This window comes from Oncorhynchus nerka, linkage group LG15 (genome assembly GCF_034236695.1).
Source record: "Oncorhynchus nerka isolate Pitt River linkage group LG15, Oner_Uvic_2.0, whole genome shotgun sequence".
NCBI lineage: Eukaryota > Metazoa > Chordata > Actinopteri > Salmoniformes > Salmonidae > Oncorhynchus > Oncorhynchus nerka.
Window position 1 is genome coordinate 63964480 of NC_088410.1, and position 19912 is coordinate 63984391.

Consider the following 19912-nt stretch of genomic DNA (forward strand, 5'->3'; position numbering starts at 1 on the left):
CACTCCAGGACCTTGAGATGCTTCTTACGGAGCCACTCCTTAGTTGCCCTGGCTGTGTGTTTCGGGTCGTTGTCATGCTGGAAGACCCAGCCACGACCCATCTTCAATGCTCTTACTGAGGGAAGGAGGTTGTTGGCCAAGATCTCGCGATACATGGTCCCATCCATCCTCCCCTCAATACGGTGCAGTCGTCCTGTCCCCTTTGCAGAAAAGCATCCCCAAAGAATGATGTTTCCACCTCCATGCTTCACGGTTGGGATGGTGTTCTTGGGGTTGTACACATCCTTCTTCCTTTAAACACGGTGAGTGGAGTTTAGACCAAAAAGCTCTCTTTTTGTCTCATCAGACCACATGACCTTCTCCCATTCCTCCTCTGGATCATCCAGATGGTCATTGGCAAACTTCAGACGGGCCTGGACATGCGCTGGCTTGAGCAGGGGGACCTTGCATGCGCTGCAGGATTTTAATCCATGGCGGCGTAGTGTGTTTTCTTTGAGACTGTGGTCCCAGCTCTCTTCAGGTCATTGACCAGGTCCTGCCATGTAGTTCTGGGCTGATCCCTCACCTTCCTCATGATCACTGATGCCCCATGAGGTGAGATCTTGCATGGAGCCCCAGACCGAGGGTGATTGACCGTCATCTTGAACTTCTTCCATTTTCAAATAATTGCGCCAACAGTTGTTGCCTTCTCACCAAGCTGCTTGCCTATTGTCCTGTAGCCCATCCCAGCCTTGTGCAGGTCTACAATTTTATCCCTGATGTCATTACACAGCTCCCTGGTCTTGGCCATTGTAGAGAGGTTGGCGTCTGTTTGATTGAGTGTGTGGACAGGTGTCTTTTATGCAGGTAACGAGTTCAAACAGGTGCAGTTAATACAGGTAATGAATGGAGAACAGGAGGGCTTCTTAAAGAAATAGGAACAGGTCTGCGAAAGCTGGCATTCTTACTGGTTGGTAGGTGATCAAATACTTATGCAATAAAATGCAAATGAATTACTTAAAAATCAAACAATGTGATTTTCTGGATTTTTGTTTTAGATTCCGTCTCTCACAGTTGAAGTGTACCTATGATAATAATTACAGACCTCTACATGCTTTGTAAGTAGGAAAACCTGCAAAATCGGCAGTGTATCAAATACTTGTTCTCCCCACTGTACATATATACATACACACACACACACTGTTTGATGCCCAAGCCCAGCTCTCTCTTTCTGCCATCAGGTGGTGAAACCAAGACTGTCAAAACAGTATAGACCTGTCTGTGTCACACTCTCTCTCGTGCTCTCTCCCTCTGTGTGTGTGTGTGTGTGTGTGTCTAAGGCCATGTTTATTTAGGAGTGCTGTTTGATGTGGAGATCTGAGGTGTGTATGTGTTGCTGGTTTGGTTCTTTCAGTTTTCATGACAGAGGAACAGCTTGAAGCCGACACAGTTCAACACATATATTGGGTGGTAATGAGAGGGGAGGAGCAGCGTGTCTGTCTGTGGTTGTCATGGTTTTAGTGGGATGCCTCACAGCCTGTCTTTCTGAGCAACACATTTGAGCTCTGTTGCAGTGCTTCAGAGGCCTTTTGAGCCCTGCTAAGAGGGGAAAAAATTGAGGGGAAAAACTACTTAGTGGGGTCATCTAGCTTGCTCCACTTTGGTCTACATTACGATTCCTTGACTGTGAGCTCATGAAGTGAGTCGGTGGGTCATAGTCCTGTTTTGTGATGCGTAGATAGTATTTCCTTCTAATAAAGCGCAGGGCTCCAGCTAAGATCAGGAATGCCAAACAATGTTGCAAATCATTAAATGCTCTAGTTTACCAGGTCACCCTCTGAGCAATCTCTCTGCCCCTTTTCCCAGAGTCCGAGTGGGAATTCTGAGAAGGAGCGTCCACAGAATTCTCTGATGTCTCCCACAGCTGACTGACTAGGAAACTGGAGAGAACCTTCACCACAGGCTGTTTACCTGTCAGACACAGAGAGCGAGAGATTGTGTGTTTTTACCTGGGTTTCCATTAGCCGTTAATTGCCAGCTTTTGCAAAATATTGCTTTTTATTAAGTGATGGAAATACCAGTCGAGCTAAATACATTTGACCGTCATGCTTATCGGTCTAATAAGTTCATTTGCATAATTTCGTGGAATTAAATTGTCCTGTGTATTTTCGTTAGTCGTTATGTATCTTATTTATTCAACACAGCTATCAAAACAGGAAGTGGGAAATCTGAGTTTTCTTTTTTAACTCACCCCTATCGAATACACAGTGGGATATGGGTCAAGATCACTTCCTAAGGCTTCCACTAGATGTCAACCGTCTTTAGAAACTTGAATGAGGCTATTTGAACAAGTATTTGATACACTGCCGATATTGCAGGTTTTCCTACTTACAAAGCATGTAGAGGTCTGTAAATTTGATCATAGGTACACTTCAACTGTGAAAGACAGAATCTAAAACAAAAATCCAGAATCACATTGTATGATTTTTGAGTAATTAATTAGCATTTTATTGCATGACATAAGTATTTGATACATCAGAAAAGCAGAACTTAATATTTGGTACAGAAACCTTTGTTTGCAATTACAGAGATCATACATTTCCTGTAGCTCTTGACCAGGTTTGCACACACTGCAGCAGGGATTTTGGCCCACTCCTCCATACAGACCTTCTCCAGATCCGTCAGGTTTCGGGGCTGTCGCTGGGCAATACGGACTTCATAACAGTAGGAAATCTGTATTTTTGGATGCCGATTTTGCCGATTTTTAAATATTTAAAATGTGAAGATAAAAAAAAAAAACTTTATTTAACGAGGCAAGTCAGTTAAGAACACATTCTTATTTTCAATGACGGCCTATGAACGGTGGGTTAACCTGTCTAGGACTGGGGTTAACCTGTCTAACCCCGTTCCGCTTGCGGAACCCCTCGCCAACAGCCAATGCAGGGCGCCAAATTCAAATCAACAGAATTCTCATAAATCGAATTTCTCAAACATACAAGTATTAGGCACAATTTTAAAGATAAAATTCCCTGTTAATCCAGCCACAGTGTCTGATTTCAGAAATGCTTTACAGCAAAAGCTCCACAAACGATTGTTAGGTCACCACCAAGCCACAGAAAAACCCAAACATTTTTCCAGCCAAAGAGAGGAGTCACAAAAAGCACAAATAGAGAGAAAATTAATCACTAACCTTTGATCTTCATCAGATGACACTCATAGGACTTCATGTTACACAATACATGTATGTTTTGTTTGATAAAGTGAATATTTATATCAAAAAATCTCATTTTACATTGGCGCGTTACATCCAGTAGTCCTGAAACTTGCGGTGATTGTGCAGAGAGCCACATGAATTCACAGAAATACTCATTATAAATGTTGATGAAAATTCTAGTGTTATGCATGGAACTTTACATACATTCCTCCTTAATGCAACCGCTGTCAGATTTTTAAAAAAAAAACTTTACAGAAAAAGCATAATCTGAGAAAGACGCTCAGAGCCCAAACATTATTCATAAATAGCATTATAAATATTCACTTACCTTTGATGCTCTTCATCAGAATGCACTCCCGGGAATCGCAGTTCCACAATAAATGCTTGTTTTGTTCGATAATGTCCATCATTTATGTCCAATAGCTTATTTTGTTAGGGCATTTGGTAAAAAATCCAAAACAGTGATATGGTCCAGTCGGACGAAACGTTAAAAAAGTTATATTACAGGTCGAAGAAACTTGTCAAACTAAGTATAGAATCAATCTTTAGGATGTTTTTATCATAAAAGTAAAAAAAAAAAATCCAACCGGAGAATTCCATTGTCTGTAGAAAAGCCATGGAACGAGAGCTAACTCTCGTGACCGCTCGTCATGAGGCTGTGACACTCTGCCAGACCACTGACTTAAAGAGCTCTCATCCGGTCCCACTTCACAGTAGAAGCCTCATTCAAGTTTCTAAAGACGGTTGACATCTAGTGGAAGCCGTAGGAAGTGATCTTGACCCATATCCCACTGTGTATTCGATAGGGGTGAGTTAAAAAATAACTCAGATTTCCCACTTCCTGTTTTGATTCTTTCTCAGGTTTTTGCCTGCCATATGAGTTCTGTTATACTCACAGACATCATTCAAACAGTTTTAGAAACTTCAGAGTGTTTTCAATCCAATACTAATATTAATATGCATATATTAGCATCTGGTACTCAGTAGGAGGCAGTTCACTCTGGGCATGCTATTCATCCAAAAGTGAAAATGCTGCCCCCTATCCCAAAGAAGTTAACTGCCTTGTTCAGGGGCAGAACAACAGATTTTTACCTTATCAGCTTGGGGATTCAATCTTGCAACCTTACGGTTAACTAGTCCAACGCTCTATCCACCTGCCTCACAAGGAGCCTGCCTGTTACGCGAATGCAGTAAGAAGCCAAGGTAAATTGCAGAGTCAGGGTATATGCAACAGTTTGGGCCGCCTGGCTCATTGCGAACTAATTTACTAATTTGCCATTATGACATAACATTGAAGGTTGTGCAATGTAACAGCAATATTTCAACTTAACGATGCCATCTGTTAGATAAAATACAGAACGGTTCCCTATTTCACTGAAATAATAAACGTTTTGTTTTTCGAAATTATAGTTTTTGGATTCGCCCATATTAATGACCCAAGGCTCGTATTTCTGTGTGTTATTATGTTATAATTAAGTCTATGATTTGATAGAGCAGTCTGACTGAGCGATGGTAAGCACCAGCAGGCTCGTAAGCATTCATTCAAACAGCACTTTCGTGCGTTTTGCCAGCAGCTCTTCTCAATGCTTCAAGCATTGCGCTGTTTATGACTTCAAGCCTATCAATTCCCGAGATTAGGCTGTGTAACCGATGTGAAATGGCTAGCTAGTTAGCAGGGTACGCGCTAATAGCGTTTCAAATGTCACTCGCTCTGAGACTTGGAGTAGTTGTTCCCCTTGCTCTGTATGGGTAACGCTGCTTCAAGGGTGGCTGTTGTTGATGTGTTCCTGGTTCGAGCCCAGGTAGCGGCGAGGAGGTGGATGGAAGCTATACTGTTACACTGGAAATAATAAAGTGCCTATAAGAACATCCAATAATCAAAGGTATATGAAATACAAATGGTATAGAGAGGAATAGTCCTATAATTCCTATAATAACTACAACCTAAAACTTCTTACCTGGGAATATTAAAGACTCGTGTTAAAAGGAACCACCAGCTTTCATATGTTCTGAGCAAGGAACTTAAACATTAGCTTTCTTACATGGCACATATTGCACTTTTACTTTCTTCTCCAACACTTTGTTTTTGCATTATTTAAACCAAATTGAATATGTTTCATTATTTATTTGAGACTAAATTGATTTTATTCTTGTATTATATTAAGTTAAAATAAGTGTTCATTCAGTATTGTTGTAATTGTCATTATTACAAATAAATCAATAAATAAAAAATAGTCCGATTTGAATCGGTATCGGCGTTTTTTGGTCCTCCAATAATCGGTATCGGCGTTGAAAAATCATAATCGGTCGACCTCTAGTGTTTTCCTAGGTGCGCTGTTAAGAATGGTGTTTCCCAGGTGCGCTGTTTTAGAATGGTGTTTTCCCGCAAATGTTTTGATTGTAGGTGGACGTCCTAATGGGTTATGCACGCAATGCCTATGGGTCTGGTAAATTTCTCAGTTGGACAGTAAATTAAAATCTTCCTAGTCAAGTTGTCCGACATAACATTTTCCTAACGGAATCCCTGGTGTGTATGTACATTATGTCTGTGTGTGTGTGTCCAGTTTCCACTTAGGTATTATGTCAGGTAGACAAACAAGACTGTTTGTGTTACTATAAGCTACTTGTTTTGTGTTAAAGGAGTTGTATTTCTCAGTCGGCCCGTCTGCTCCCCTGTGGTATCCTACATTCATCTGCCGTTTGACTCCATTTTGACTCCTAGTTTGATCTGATCCTGGTGGACGTTTTTTTTCTTCTGCCCCATACCCAGAGATGGAACATCTTTTTTCGACGGACACACACACACGCGCACACACACGCTACACATTACAAAGGGCCGCTCTGTCCAGAGAATTGTGCTCTAAGGGAATAGATCAAAGCACCTCCCTCTATGTTCACTCTCTACTTTCTTTTCTTTCTCTCTCACACTCCCTCCCTATGTTTTCCTTTCACGCTCTTTCTGTCTTTCTCCACAACCACTTCCTCTTATTTGTTTGTCTGACCCTGTTTTTGGACTGCATGGTGTAGAAACAGCTATTAGCTTGAGGAGAGCTTAGAGGAAGAGAGGGAGGGTTGGAGAGAGTTGGAGTCCCCACCTCTCTCTTCTCACTCCCCTGCTCTAGCTAGCCTTATTTGGTCACTTTACTGCTGCTACGACTAGAGAGAGAGAAAGTGGGAGGATGACACATTGTTCTTTTTTCAAATTTTCGCTTTGAGGAGAGAGAGAGCTCTCATCTAATCTGAGGTCAAAGAAGAAACCAGGCCTGAGAGACAGGGGGCGTGGGTGGCCCGTATGGTGGCAACCCCGCATCCCCCACAAGGCGGGGATGTCCCCAACCGTTTTTAGTTTTTTTTAACGGTATTGAAAATCAAGACTGTCAGTATATTATACTGTCAGTATACGGCATAAAAGCCTAGTTTAGGATTTTCACTCTATTTAGACTTCTGAATACAAGTTCCATATGAAGTTGGCCCCGAGATATGGGATTTGGTACTGACCATGGGTACTTTGTACTGTTATGAGCTGAGTTGCAGTACAAAAGAAGTGTAAGTTATATCATATCTACAGTATGTAATATCTCCAGTATGCAAATACATTTTTATGGCCTCCACTGGTTATAATACCCCTATCTAGCGGAAAGGATTGATGTACTTGTGTATTTTGGGTTCATCAGTGGAGCTCTTTGTCACTGCAACAGTACAGTACGTTTGAACAGCTTGTTGATTAGGTATTCCAGAAGAGGAACTCTGTTTGGTTGGGTTAGCTGAGACCACATGCAAATCTGAGGAGCTGTTTCTCTCAGCCTGCTTCCTATCGTGGCTATGGAAATGACAGGTAGAATCACAGTACTATCAGGACTGGCCCGTTGTATGGCGTTATGTACAGTGACTGAACACTGCCTGTCATATCTCAGCATGCACTACAGTACACAAATCAAATTGTACTAGTCACATGCTTCATAAACAACAGGTGTAGACTAACAGTGAAATGCTTACTTTAAGGGCCCTTCCCAACAATGCAGAGAAAGAGAACATTTTATAATTGAAAAACAGAAAAATAACACATTGAATAAATACACGATGAGTAACGATAACTTGGCTATATACACAAGGTAGCAGTACCAAGTCAATGTGCAGGGGTACAAGGTAATTTAAGTAGATAAAGTTGAAGTTGAAAGTTTACATACACTTAGGTTGGAGTCATTAAAACTTGTTTTTCAACCACCCACAAATTTCTTGTTAACAACCTATAGTTTTGGCAAGTCGGTTAGGATATCTACTTTGTGCATGACCCAAATAATTTTTCCAACAATTGTTTACAGACAGATTATTTCACTTATAATTCACTGTATCACAATTCCAGTAGGTCAGAAGTTTACATACACTAAGTTGATTGCCTTTAAACAGCTTGGAAAATTCCAGAAAATGATGTCATGGCTTTAGAAGCTTCTGATAGACTGATTGACATCATTCGAGTCAATTGGAGGTGTACCTGTGGATGTATTTCAAGGCCAACCTTCAAACTCAGTGCCTCTTTGCTTGACATCATGGGAAAATCAAACAAAATCAGCCAAGACCTCAGAAAAAAAATTGTAGACCTCCAAAAGTCTGGTTCGACCTTGGAAGCAATTTCCAAATGCCTGAAGGTACCACGTTCATCTGTACAAACAATAGTACGCAAGTATAAACGCCATGGGACCACGCAGAGACAACAAAGTCAAGGTATTGGAGTGGCCATCACAAAGCCCTTACCTCAATCCTATAGAAAATGTGGGCAGAACTTAAAAAGCATGCGCGAGCAAGGAGGCCCACAAACCTGACTCGGTTACATCAGCTCTGTCAAGAGGAATGGGCCAAAATTCACCCAACTTATTGTGGGAAGCTTGTGGAAGGCTACCCAAAATGTTTGACCCAAGTTAAATCAAATCAAATGTATTTATATAGCCCTTCGTACATCAGCTGATATCTCAAAGTGTTGTACAGAAACCCAGCCTAAAACTCCAAACAGCAAGCAATGCTGGTGTAGAAGCACGGTGGCTAGGAAAAACTCAGTAGAAAGGCCAAAACCTAGGAAGAAACCTAGAGGGGAATCAGGCTATGTGGGGTGGCCAGTCCTCTTCTGGCTGTGCCAGGTGGAGATGATAACAGAACATGGCCAAGATGTTCAAATGTTCATAAATGACCAGCATGGTCAAATAATAATAATCACAGGCAGAACAGTTGAAACTGCAGCAGCAGCACGGCCAGGTGGACTGGGGACAGCAAGGAGTCATCATGCCCGGTAGTCCTGAGTCATGGTCCTAGGGCTCAGGTCCTCCGAGAGAGAGAGAGAAAGAGAGAATTAGAGAGAGCATACTTAAATTCACACAGGACACCGGATAGGACAGGAGAAGTACTCCAGATATAACAAACTGACCCTAGCCCCCCGACACAAACTACTGCAGCATAAATACTGGAGGCTGAGACAGGAGGGGTCAGGAGACACTGTGGCCCCATCCGATGACACCCCCGGACAGGGCCAAACAGGAAGGATATAACGCCACCCACTTTGCCAAAGCACGGCCCCCACACCACTAGAAGGATATCTTCAACCACCAACTTACCATCCTGAGACAAGGCTGAGCATAGCCCACAAAGATCTCCGCCACAGCACAACCCAAGGGGGGGCGCCAACCCAGACAGGAAGATCACATCAGTGACTCAACCCACTCAAGTGACGCACCCATCCTAGGGACGGTATGAAAGAGCCCTAGTAAGCCAGTGACTCAGCCCCTGTAATAGGGTTAGAGGCAGAGAATCCCAGTGGAAAAAGGGGAACTTGCCAGGCAGAGACAGCAAGGGCGGTTCGTTGCTCCAGAGCCTTTCCGTTCACCTTCGCACTCCTGGGCCAGACTACACTCAATCATATGACCCACTGAAGTGATGAGTCTTCAGTAAAGACTTAAAGGTTGAGACCGAGTTTGCGTCTCTCACATGGGTAGGCAGACCATTCCATGAAAATGGAGCTCTATAGGATAACGCCCTGCCTCCAGCTGTTTGCTTAGAAATTCTAGGGACAATTAGGAGGCCTGCGTCTTGTGACCGTAGCGACCAAATCAGAGAGATAGGTAGGAGCAAGCCCATGTAATGCTTTGTAGGTTAGCAGTAAAACCTTGAAATCAACCCCTGCCTTGACAGGAAGCCAGTGTAGGGAGACTAGCACTGGAGTAATATGATCCAATTTTTTGGTTCTAGTCAGGATTCTAGCAGCCGTATTTAGCACTAACTGAAGTTTATTTAGTGCTTTATCCGGGTAGCTGGAAAGTAGAGCATTGCAGTAGTCTAACCTAGAAGTGACAAAAGCATGGATGAATTTTTCTGCATCATTTTTGGACAGAAAGTTTCTGATTTTTGCAATGTTACGTAGATGGAAAAAAGCTGTCCTTGAAACAGTCTTGATATGTTCTTCAAAAGAGATCAGGGTCCAGAGTAACACTGAGGTCCTTCACAGTTTTATTTAAGACGACTGTACAACATTTAAGATTAATTGTCAGATTCAACAGAAGATCTCTTTGTTTCTTGGGACCTAGAACAAGCATCTCTGTTTTGTCTGTAGAAGTAGAACGTTTGCAGCCATCCACTTCCTTATGTCTGAAACACATGCTTCTAGCGAGGGCAATTTTGGGGCTTCACCATGTTTCATTGAAATGTATAGCTGTGTGTCATCCGCATAGCAGTGAAAGTTAACATTATGTTTTCGAATGACATCAACAAGCGGTGAAATATATAGTGAAAACAATAGTGGTCCTAAAATGGAACCTTGAGGAACACCGACATTTACAGTTGATTTGTCAGAGGACAAACCATTCACAGAGACATACTGATATCTTTCCGACAGATAAGATCTAAACCAGGCAAGAACTTGTCCGTGTAGACCAATTTGGGTTACCAATCTCTCCAAAAGACGGTGGTGATCGATGGTATCAAAAGCAGCACTAAGGTCTAGGAGCACGAGGACAGATGCAGGGCCTCGGTCTGATGCCATTAAAAGGTCATTTACCACCTTCACAAGTGCAGTCACAGTGCTATGATGGGGTCTAAAACCAGACTGAAGCATTTCGTATACATGGTTTGTCTTCAGGAAGGCAGTGAGTTGCTGCGCAACAGCCTTTTCTAAACATTTTGAGAGGAATGGAAGATTCGATATAGGCCGATAGTTTTTTATATTTTCTGGGTCAAGGTTTGGCTTTTTCAAGAGAGGCTTTATTACTGACACTTTTAGTGAATTTGGTACACATCCGGTGGATAGCGAGACGTTTATTATGTTCAACATAGGAGGGCCAAGCACAGGAAGCAGCTCTTTCAGTAGTTTAGTTGGAATTAGGGTCCAGTATGCAGCTTGAAGGTTTAGAGGCCATGATTATTTTCATCGTTGTGTCAAGAGATATAGTACTAAAACACTTGAGTGTCTCTCTTGATCCTAGGTCCTGGCAGAGTTGTGCAGACTCAGGACAACTGAGCTTTGAAGGAATACGCAGATTTAAAGAGGAGTCTGTAATTTGCTTTCTAATAATCATGATCTTTTCCTCAAAGAAGTTCATGAATTTATTACTGCTGAAGTGAAAGCCATCCTCTCTTGGGGAATGCTGCTTTTTAGTTAGCTTTGCAACAGTATCAAAAAGGAATTTCTAATTGTTCTTATTTTCCTCAATTAAGTTGGAAAAATAGGATGATCGAGCAGCAGTAAGGGCTCTTCGATACTGGACGGTACTGTCTTTCCAAGCTAGTCGGAAGACTTCCAGTTTGGTGTGGCGCCATTTCCGTTCCAATTTTCTGAAGCTTGCTTCACAGCTCAGGTATATTCTGTATACCAGGGAGCTAGTTTCTTATGAGAAATGTGTTTTTTTTATGGTGCAACTGCATCTAGGGTATTGCGCAAGGTTAAATTGAGTTCCTCAGTTCGGTGGTTAACTGATTTTTGTCCTCTGACGTCCTTGCCCTTCCAGACCTCGCTCTGCCTAGCCATCAACTTTTGATGCTCCTTGGTTGGGGTCTGAGCAGATTATTTGTTGCAATTGCAAACGTAATAAAATGGTGGTCCGATAGTCCAGGATATGAGGAAAACATTACAGTTTTTCTCAATTGCTAAAACACTAAAACCCATGGGCTGAACAAAGTTCTCAGTTGCCTGGACTCATTTGGCTAATTATGCAGTCTGTTGTCAATACCTTAACCTGTTGCGACGAGCAATCCCGTATACGGGAGCGTAATTATAGCCTCAAGCTCATTACCATAACGCAACGTTAACCTGTTACTCCTACCCCCTACTTTTTCGAACATTCTGTTAAAATTCGCGCAACATTTCAGCGCCCTGCTACTCAGGCCAGGAATATAGTATATGCATATGTTAGTATGTGTGGATAGAAAACACTCAGACGTTTATAAAACTGGTTAAATCACGGCTGTGACTAACAGAACGTGCGTTTCATCGAAAAGTGCAGGACAATCTGATCACTGAAAATGGAAAAATATATCCATCCGCCACTTCAACCCATTGTTATAGGCGATCGACATTAAATAGGGCTGAGGTTGCAGTACCTACAGCTTCCACACGACGTCAACAGTCTTGTCATTTGCCTAGTCTTTGTTTCTTGGTCAAACGAACAAGAGACAGGCTTTTTCTTCAGGTCTCCGACCGGATATTTTGGTTGAGATTTACCCGGACAGTATTTTCAGACGGACAGCTATAGAATATACTTCGTCTTGTGATTAATTTGATCGCTTATTAACGTTTACTAATACCTAAAGTTGCATTACAAAAGTATTTCGAAGTGTTTTGTGAAAGTTTATCGTCGACTTTTTTAATTTAAAAAAATGACGTTACGTTATAAAACGCTATCTTTTCCTTGATCACACAGTCTTCATAGATCGATATCTAGGCTATATATGGACCGATTTAATCGAAAAAAAGACCCAATAGTGATTATGGGACATCTAGGAGTGCCAACAAAGAAGATGGTCAAAGGTAATGAATGTTTTATATTTTATTGTGCGGTTTGTGTAGCGCCGACTATGCTAATTATTTTGTTTACGTCCCCTGCGGGTCTTTTGGGGTGTTACATGCTATCAGATAATAGCTTCTCATGCTTTCGCCGAAAAGCATTTTAAAAATCTGACTTGTTGCCTGGATTCACAACGAGTGTAGCTTTAATTCAATACCCTGCATGTGTATTTTAATGAACGTTTGAGTTTTAACTAGTACTATTAGCATTTAGCATAGCGCATTTGCATTTCCAGATCTCTAGATGGGACGCCTGCGTGGCAGGTAGGAGCAAGAGGTTAACTATTCATGAAAATCGCAAATGAAATTAAATACATATATTGGCTCACAAGCTTAGCCTTTTGTTAACAACACTGTCATCTCAGATTTTCAAAAAATGCTTTTCAACCATAGCTACACAAGCATTTGTGTAAGAGTATTGATAGCTAACATAGCATTAAGCCTAGCATTCAGCAGGCAACATTTTCACAAAAACAAGAACCTCACATGGTCTCTCCTATCATTGCTATGCAGACGACACACAATTAATCTTCTCCTTTCCCCCTTCTGATGACCAGGTGGCGAATCGCATCTCTGCATGTCTGGCAGACATATCAGTGTGGATGACGGATCACCACCTCAAGCTGAACCTCGGCAAGACGGAGCTGCTCTTCCTCCCGGGGAAGGACTGCCCGTTCCATGATCTCGCCATCACGGTTGACAACTCCATTGTGTCCTCCTCCCAGAGCGCTAAGAACCTTGGCGTGATCCTGGACAACACCCTGTCGTTCTCAACTAACATCAAGGCGGTGGCCCGTTCTTGTAGGTTCATGCTCTACAACATCCGCAGAGTACGACCCTGCCTCACACAGGAAGCAGCGCAGGTCCTAATCCAGGCACTTGTCATCTCCCGTCTGGATTACTGCAACTCGCTGTTGGCTGGGCTCCCTGCCTGTGCCATTAAACCCCTACAACTCATCCAGAACGCCGCAGCCCGTCTGGTGTTCAACCTTCCCAAGTTCTCTCACGTCACCCCGCTCCTCCGCTCTCTCCACTGGCTTCCAGTTGAAGCTCGCATCCGCTACAAGACCATGGTGCTTGCCTACGGAGCTGTGAGGGGAACGGCACCTCAGTACCTCCAGGCTCTGATCAGGCCCTACACCCAAACAAGGGCACTGCGTTCATCCACCTCTGGCCTGCTCGCCTCCCTACCACTGAGGAAGTACAGTTCCCGCGCAGCCCAGTCAAAACTGTTCGCTGCTCTGGCCCCCCAATGGTGGAACAAACTCCCTCACGACGCCAGGACAGCGGAGTCAATCACCACCTTCCGGAGACACCTGAAACCCCACCTCTTTCAGGAATACCTAGGATAGGATAAAGTAATCCTTCTCACCCCCCCCCTTAAAAGATTTAGATGCACTATTGTAAAGTGGCTGTTCCACTGGATGTCTTAAGGTGAACGCACCAATTTGTAAGTCGCTCTGGATAAGAGCGTCTGCTAAATGACTTAAATGTAAATGTAAGAAAAGCATTCAAATAAAACCATTTACCTTTGAAGAACTTCAGATGTTTTCAATGAGGAGACTCTCAGTTAGATAGCAAATGTTCAGTTTTTCCAAAAAGATTATTTGTGTAGGAGAAATCGCTCCGTTTTGTTAATCACGTTTGGCTAAGAAAAAAACCCGTATCCGGGAGTGTAATTATAGCCTCAAGCTCATTACCATAACGCAACGTTAACTATTCATGAAAATCGCAAATGAAATAAATATATTGGCTCTCAAGCTTAGCCTTTTCTTAACAACACTGTCATATCAGATTTTCAAAATATGCTTTTCAACCATAGCAAAACAAGCATTTTTGTAAGAGTATTGATAGCTAGCATAGCATTAAGCCTAGCATTCAGCAGGCAACATTTTCACAAAAACAAGAAAAGCATTCAAATAAAATAATTTACCTTTGAAGAACTTCGGAAGTTTTCAATGAGGAGACTCTCAGTTAGATAGCAAATGTTCAGTTTTTCCAAAAAGATTATTTGTGTAGGAGAAATCGCTCTGTTCATCACGTTTGGCTGAGAAAAAAGTCCTTAAAACGCGAACTTTTTTCCAAATTAACTCCATAATATCGACAGAAACATGGCAAACGTTGTTTAGAATCAAACCTCAAGGTATTTTTCACATATCTATTCGATGATAAGTCACTCGTGGCAGTTTGGTTTCTCCTCTCTTCAAAATGGAAACATGCACGCACCTGGAGATTACGCAATAGTTCCGACAGAGGACACCGAGCGGACACCTGGTAAATGTAGTCTCTTATGGTCAGTTTTCCAATGATATGCCTACAAATACGTCACAATGCTGCAAACACCTTGGGGAAACGACAGAAAGTGTAGGCTCTCTCCTTGCGCATTCACAGCCATATAAGGAGACATTGGAACACAGCGCCTCAAATCTGGCTCACTTCCTGTATGAAATTTCATATCGGTTTCGCCTGTAGCATTAGTTCTGTGGCACTCACAGACAATATCTTTGCAGTTTTGGAAACGTCAGAGTTTTGTCTTTCCAAAGCTGTCAATTATATGCATAGTCGAGCATCTTGTCGTTACAAAATATCTTGTTTAAAACGGGAACGTTTTTCATCCAAAAATGAAATACTGCCCCCAGAGGTTCAAGAGGTTAAACCATTTCACATGATAAAACACAATTTGCAGATCTCACTTAGACTTTTCAGCAGAACTCTAAACACATTCTCATTCTCAAAACACATTCTGCACTCTAATGCACGTGTCATCCATACTGGTAAACACAAGTGGCAACAATCAAATACAAATAGAGAACATATGTCATTGATTGAACACAACCACTCAAAATGGATTTAACCTGTTTCAAATGATGCGACACAACCAATATAAGCCAGTTCAGAGAGCAAACAGGTTGTTGAAGGTGGGAAGGAGAAAGTCTGAGAATGGATACTGTAGTACAATGCATTGTAGGCTGTATACTGTACAATGGATGAATTGTATGGCCCTGAACATTGTGCTTTCCATTTATTAACAGTACTGACTGCTCATTAGATTTTGACTGGTTGCAGGTTCATATCAACAAAGAACAAGAATTACAGTATCACAGAGACAAAGGACAAGTTTGTGAGATGCAGGGTACAGTACTGTAAAAATAGAGGTACAAGGAGGAGGAAGAACAAAAAACAAAATTGCAAGGAGCATAGCAGAGTAGTAATTTCTGATAAATTTCGAGCTACTATGATAGAACATGTTTTCGTACATCAAAAGACAATGACGGAAAAATGATTTTTTTTTAGATAAAAAATGTACTTCTCCCTGAGAATTGTATGTTTTGAACAATGTGTTTTCTATTTTTTGGTGTATTGTTTACTGACTGCTTGAGAGTGTATATCATTTTGATCACTTTGTTTATGATTTGAGAGCAGTGTTTGATTTTGAACACAGGTAAAACTGTTTTGAGGCGAGTGGTTCATTTTGCATGAGGAGTCAGAGGTTATGTAAATAGTGCTTGAAGATGAGGTTTTGTGTTTAATGTTTTCAGGAAATGAAGGTTTTACAAATTGTGTTTTAGCAATTGAGAAAAACTAAGATCCACAACATTTATTCCATGGGACAAAACTAGGTCCAGAGTATGACTGTGACAGTGAGTAGGTCCAGAGACCTGTTGGACAAAACCCACTGATGGCTCCGAAAGCCTTTTGGAGTGGGTCTGTGGACTTTTCCATGTGAATATTAAAGTCACCAAAGATTAGAATATTATCTGCTATGACTACAATAAATCATTCTCTCTACTATTTTTCTGACATTTCACATTCTTAAAATAAAATGGGGATCCTAACTGACCTAAGACAGGGAATTTTTACTACGATTAAATGTCAGGAATTGTGAAAAACTGAGTTGAAATGTATTTGGCTAAGGTGTATGTAAACTTCCGACTTCAACTCTATGTACATATAGGTGGGTATAAAGTGACTAGGCAAGAATATAGACCATAAACAGTAATCGCAACAGAGTTGGGTGGTCTGGGTAGCTATTGGTTAACTATTTAACTAACTATTTAGCAGTCTTATGGCTTGGGGGTAGAAGCTGTTTAGTGTCCTGTTGGTTCCAGACTTGGTGCATCGGTACTGCTTGCCGTATGGTAGCATAGAGAACAGTTTGGGTGTATCATGCCCTGGTCTTAGTATTTTGTGTTTTCTTTATTATTTTGGTCAGGCTAGGGTGTGACATGGGTTATTTATGTGGTGTGTTTTGTCTTGGGGTTTTTGTAGGTAATGGGATTGTGGTATAGTAGAGTTGTCTAGGTAAGTCTATGGTTGCCTAGAGTAGTTCTCAATCAGAGGCAGGTGTTTATCGTTGTCTCTGATTGGCAGCCATATTCTTTGAGTGTGCATTTTGGTCCTCCTCTCCTTCGACGGAAGAAAACCTTAACAGGGTGGCTGGATTTCCATATTATTTTTTAAATCCATTATAAGGCTGTAACGTAACAAAATGTAGAAGAAGTCAATGGGTCTGAATACTTTCTGAAGGCCCTGTATATACACACACAGACACACACACACACACATTGTGTTTACGTGCTAATCACTGACAACTATGAGACAGTCTATAGGGAGGAGGTCAGAGATCTATGGTGCCAGGACAACAACCTGTCCCTCAACGTGATCAAGACAAAGGAGCTGATCGGGGACAACAGGAATGGAGGGCCGAGCACGTCCCCATTCACATCGATGGGGCTGCAGTGGAGTAGGATGAGAGCTTCAAGTTCCTTGGTGTCGTTCACATCAACAATCTATCATGGTCCAAACACACTAAGACAGTCATGAAAAGGGCACGACAACACCAATTCCCCCTCAGGAGACTGAAAAGATTTGGCATAGGTCCTCAGGTCCTCAAGAAGTTCTACAGCTGCACCATCGAGGCATGGTTGCATCACCTCCTGGTATGGCAACTGCTCGGCATCCGACCGCAAGGCGCTACAAAGGGTAGTGCGTACGGCAAAGTATATCACTGGGGCTAAGCTTCCTGCCATCCAGGACCTCTATACCAGGCAGTGTCAGAGGAAGGGCCTAAAAATGGTCAGACTCCAGCCACTCTAGTCATAGACTGTTCTCTCTGCTACTGCACGGCAACCCCTTTTTTTTACCTCAATTACCTCGACTAACCTGTACTCCAGCACATTGACTTGGTATAGGTATCCCCTGTATATATCCTCGTTATTGTTATTTTACTGTTACTTTTTTACAGTTATTTTACTGTTTATTATTTTGTTTTTGTATTTTTTTCTCCCTTTTCTCCCCAATTTTGTGATATTCAATTGCAATCAAATTACGATCTTGTCTCATCGCTGAAATTCCCCAATGGGCTCAGGAGAGGCGAAGGTCGAGTCATGCGTCCTCCGAAACATGATCGCCAAACCGCTCTCCTTAACACCTGCCCGCTTAACCCGGAAGCCAGCTGCACCAATGTGTCGGTGGAAACACTGTTCAACTGACGACCGAAGTCAGCCTCCAGGCACCCTGCCCACAACAAGGAGTCGCTAGAGCGCGAAGAGTCAAACCCTCCCCTAACCCAGACGACGTTAAGCCAATTGTGCGTCACCCTATGGGACTCCCGGTCAGTTGTGACACAGCCTGGTATTGAACCTAGGTCTGTAGTGACACCTCAAGCACTTAGACTGCTGCGCCACTCGGGATGCCTTTACTTTTTTTGTAAATATTTTCTTAACTCTTTTTTACATGTATTATATATATATTTTTTTTACTGCATTGTTGGTTAAGGGGCTTGTAAGTAAGCATTTCACGGTAAGGTCTACACCTGTTGATTTGATTACCCTATCCATATTTCCTCCACTAATGGAGGAAATACACACGTCACATCCTCTCCCTCTTTGATCTGCGCTCAAAAGACTTATCTGGATATGAACCTAATTTTGAACTGTGTGTGTGTTTTAGCATGTAGCTCTGGGAGAATGATGATGCAAGTGTTTTGTGCACGTGTGGCTTTGTCGGTGTGTGCATCATTAGGCACCTCACTTAGCATTGTGTATTTATTTACATTGATCAATTGAAGTTCATCCTTAGTTATTGTTTCAGCAACTTCAATATAGCTGCATTGACAACACCTCAATCCTAACCATCCTTCGCCTCTGAAACTGTTATTCATTGTCTACTTACACACACACACACACACACACACACACACACACACACACACACACACACACACAGCCAACGCTCCTCTCCCATGTATATAAAGACATGAAACATTTATTTTATGCAGATTTTCACACTTTGTATTCCTACTGTGTTCTTCACATATTGTAGCTCACTTGTATATCTACTGCTGTACATATCCTTCTGAGTGTACAAAAAATTAAGAACACCGTGTTAATATTGAATTACACCCCCTTTTGCACACAGAACAGCCTCAATTCGATAGGGCATTGACTACAAGGTGTTGAAAGCGTTCCAACAGGGATGCTGGCCCATGTTGACTCCAATGATTCCCACAGTTGTGTAAAGTTGGCTGGATGTCCTTTGGGTGGTGGACCATTCTTGATACACACGGGAATCTATTGAGCATTAAAAAAACAGCAACAATGCAATTCTTGACAGGTGCCTGGCACGTACTACCATACCCCATTAAAAGGCACTTAAATATTTTGTCTGGCCCATTCTCCCTCTGAATGGCGTGCACACACACACACACACACACACACACACACACAATCCATGTCTCAAGGCTTAAAAATCCTTATTTAACCGGTCTCCTCCCCTTCGTCTACACTGGCACATGAAAAAGGGATCATAGCTTTTACCTGGATTCGCCTGGTCAATCTGTCATGAAAAGTTCCTAATGTTTTGTACACTCTGTAGTTTTGGTGGATATACGCATAGATTACAGTTAGATTACTGATGGTGTTATTTGGGTTATTAACTGGATTCATACTGACATTCGTGATTTCTTTTTTTGAATTATTATTTGTGTACTTGTTTGACATTTTTGCTGCAATTAGTAACAAAACGCATTTCGCTGGGCCTGCTATAACATCTGCTAAACTGTGTACGTGACCAATACACTTTGATGTGTCTCTCTGTTCAGACTGTCTGTTCAGGTTGTGTCCAATGAATCGGTACTCTGCTCAGAAACAGTTCTGGAAGGCAGCGAAACCTGGAGGAAACAGCACCACGGACACGGTCCTCCTCAACAAACTCCATGTGAGTGACTCCTCCACTTGACCCCTATACAACTGTCTTAACATATTACTGTAATAAATTATTGATTATATACATTAATCAGTGGCATAATGACTCGTCGTCTCATATCCAACTAAATGAAGAAGAGTAACAATAGATGAGCCCTCTTTGGATAACTAAAATAAACTAAACTCTAAACTAGCAATACTTTTAAAATCCAATACAGCTACATTACATTAGTAAAGCACTTACAAGTGTGAAATACTACATCCTGCATTTCCCTTTAACAACAGACTTGTCTAGTTTGACAGGTACAGTAGCAGTCTTGGCCTCACCGCCACTGTTTGAGGAGCTCTCTTAGAGAGGATAGGTTTTCTGTCCCCACACTCGTTTGAGGGTGTTCTTATGGAGGATTATATATTTGATGAGGTAATGTTCAGGTCCTTTTATAGACATTTCTGAAGCATACTTTAGTTTCACTA

At 41.9% G+C, this 19912-nt stretch overlaps 1 protein-coding gene across 5 annotated transcripts in view; it reads left to right on the plus strand.

Moving 5' to 3' along the window:
- The window catches only part of LOC115143109 (inositol 1,4,5-trisphosphate receptor type 1), a 169181-nt gene that overhangs the window by 41564 nt on the left and 107705 nt on the right, over positions 1–19912 (plus strand). For all 5 annotated transcript variants that reach the window (XM_029683196.2, XM_029683197.2, XM_029683198.2 and 2 more), the window contains exon 4: positions 19336–19451. In XM_029683196.2, the coding sequence (XP_029539056.1) occupies positions 19336–19451 (116 nt within the window). The remainder of the gene's footprint in view (positions 1–19335; positions 19452–19912) is intronic.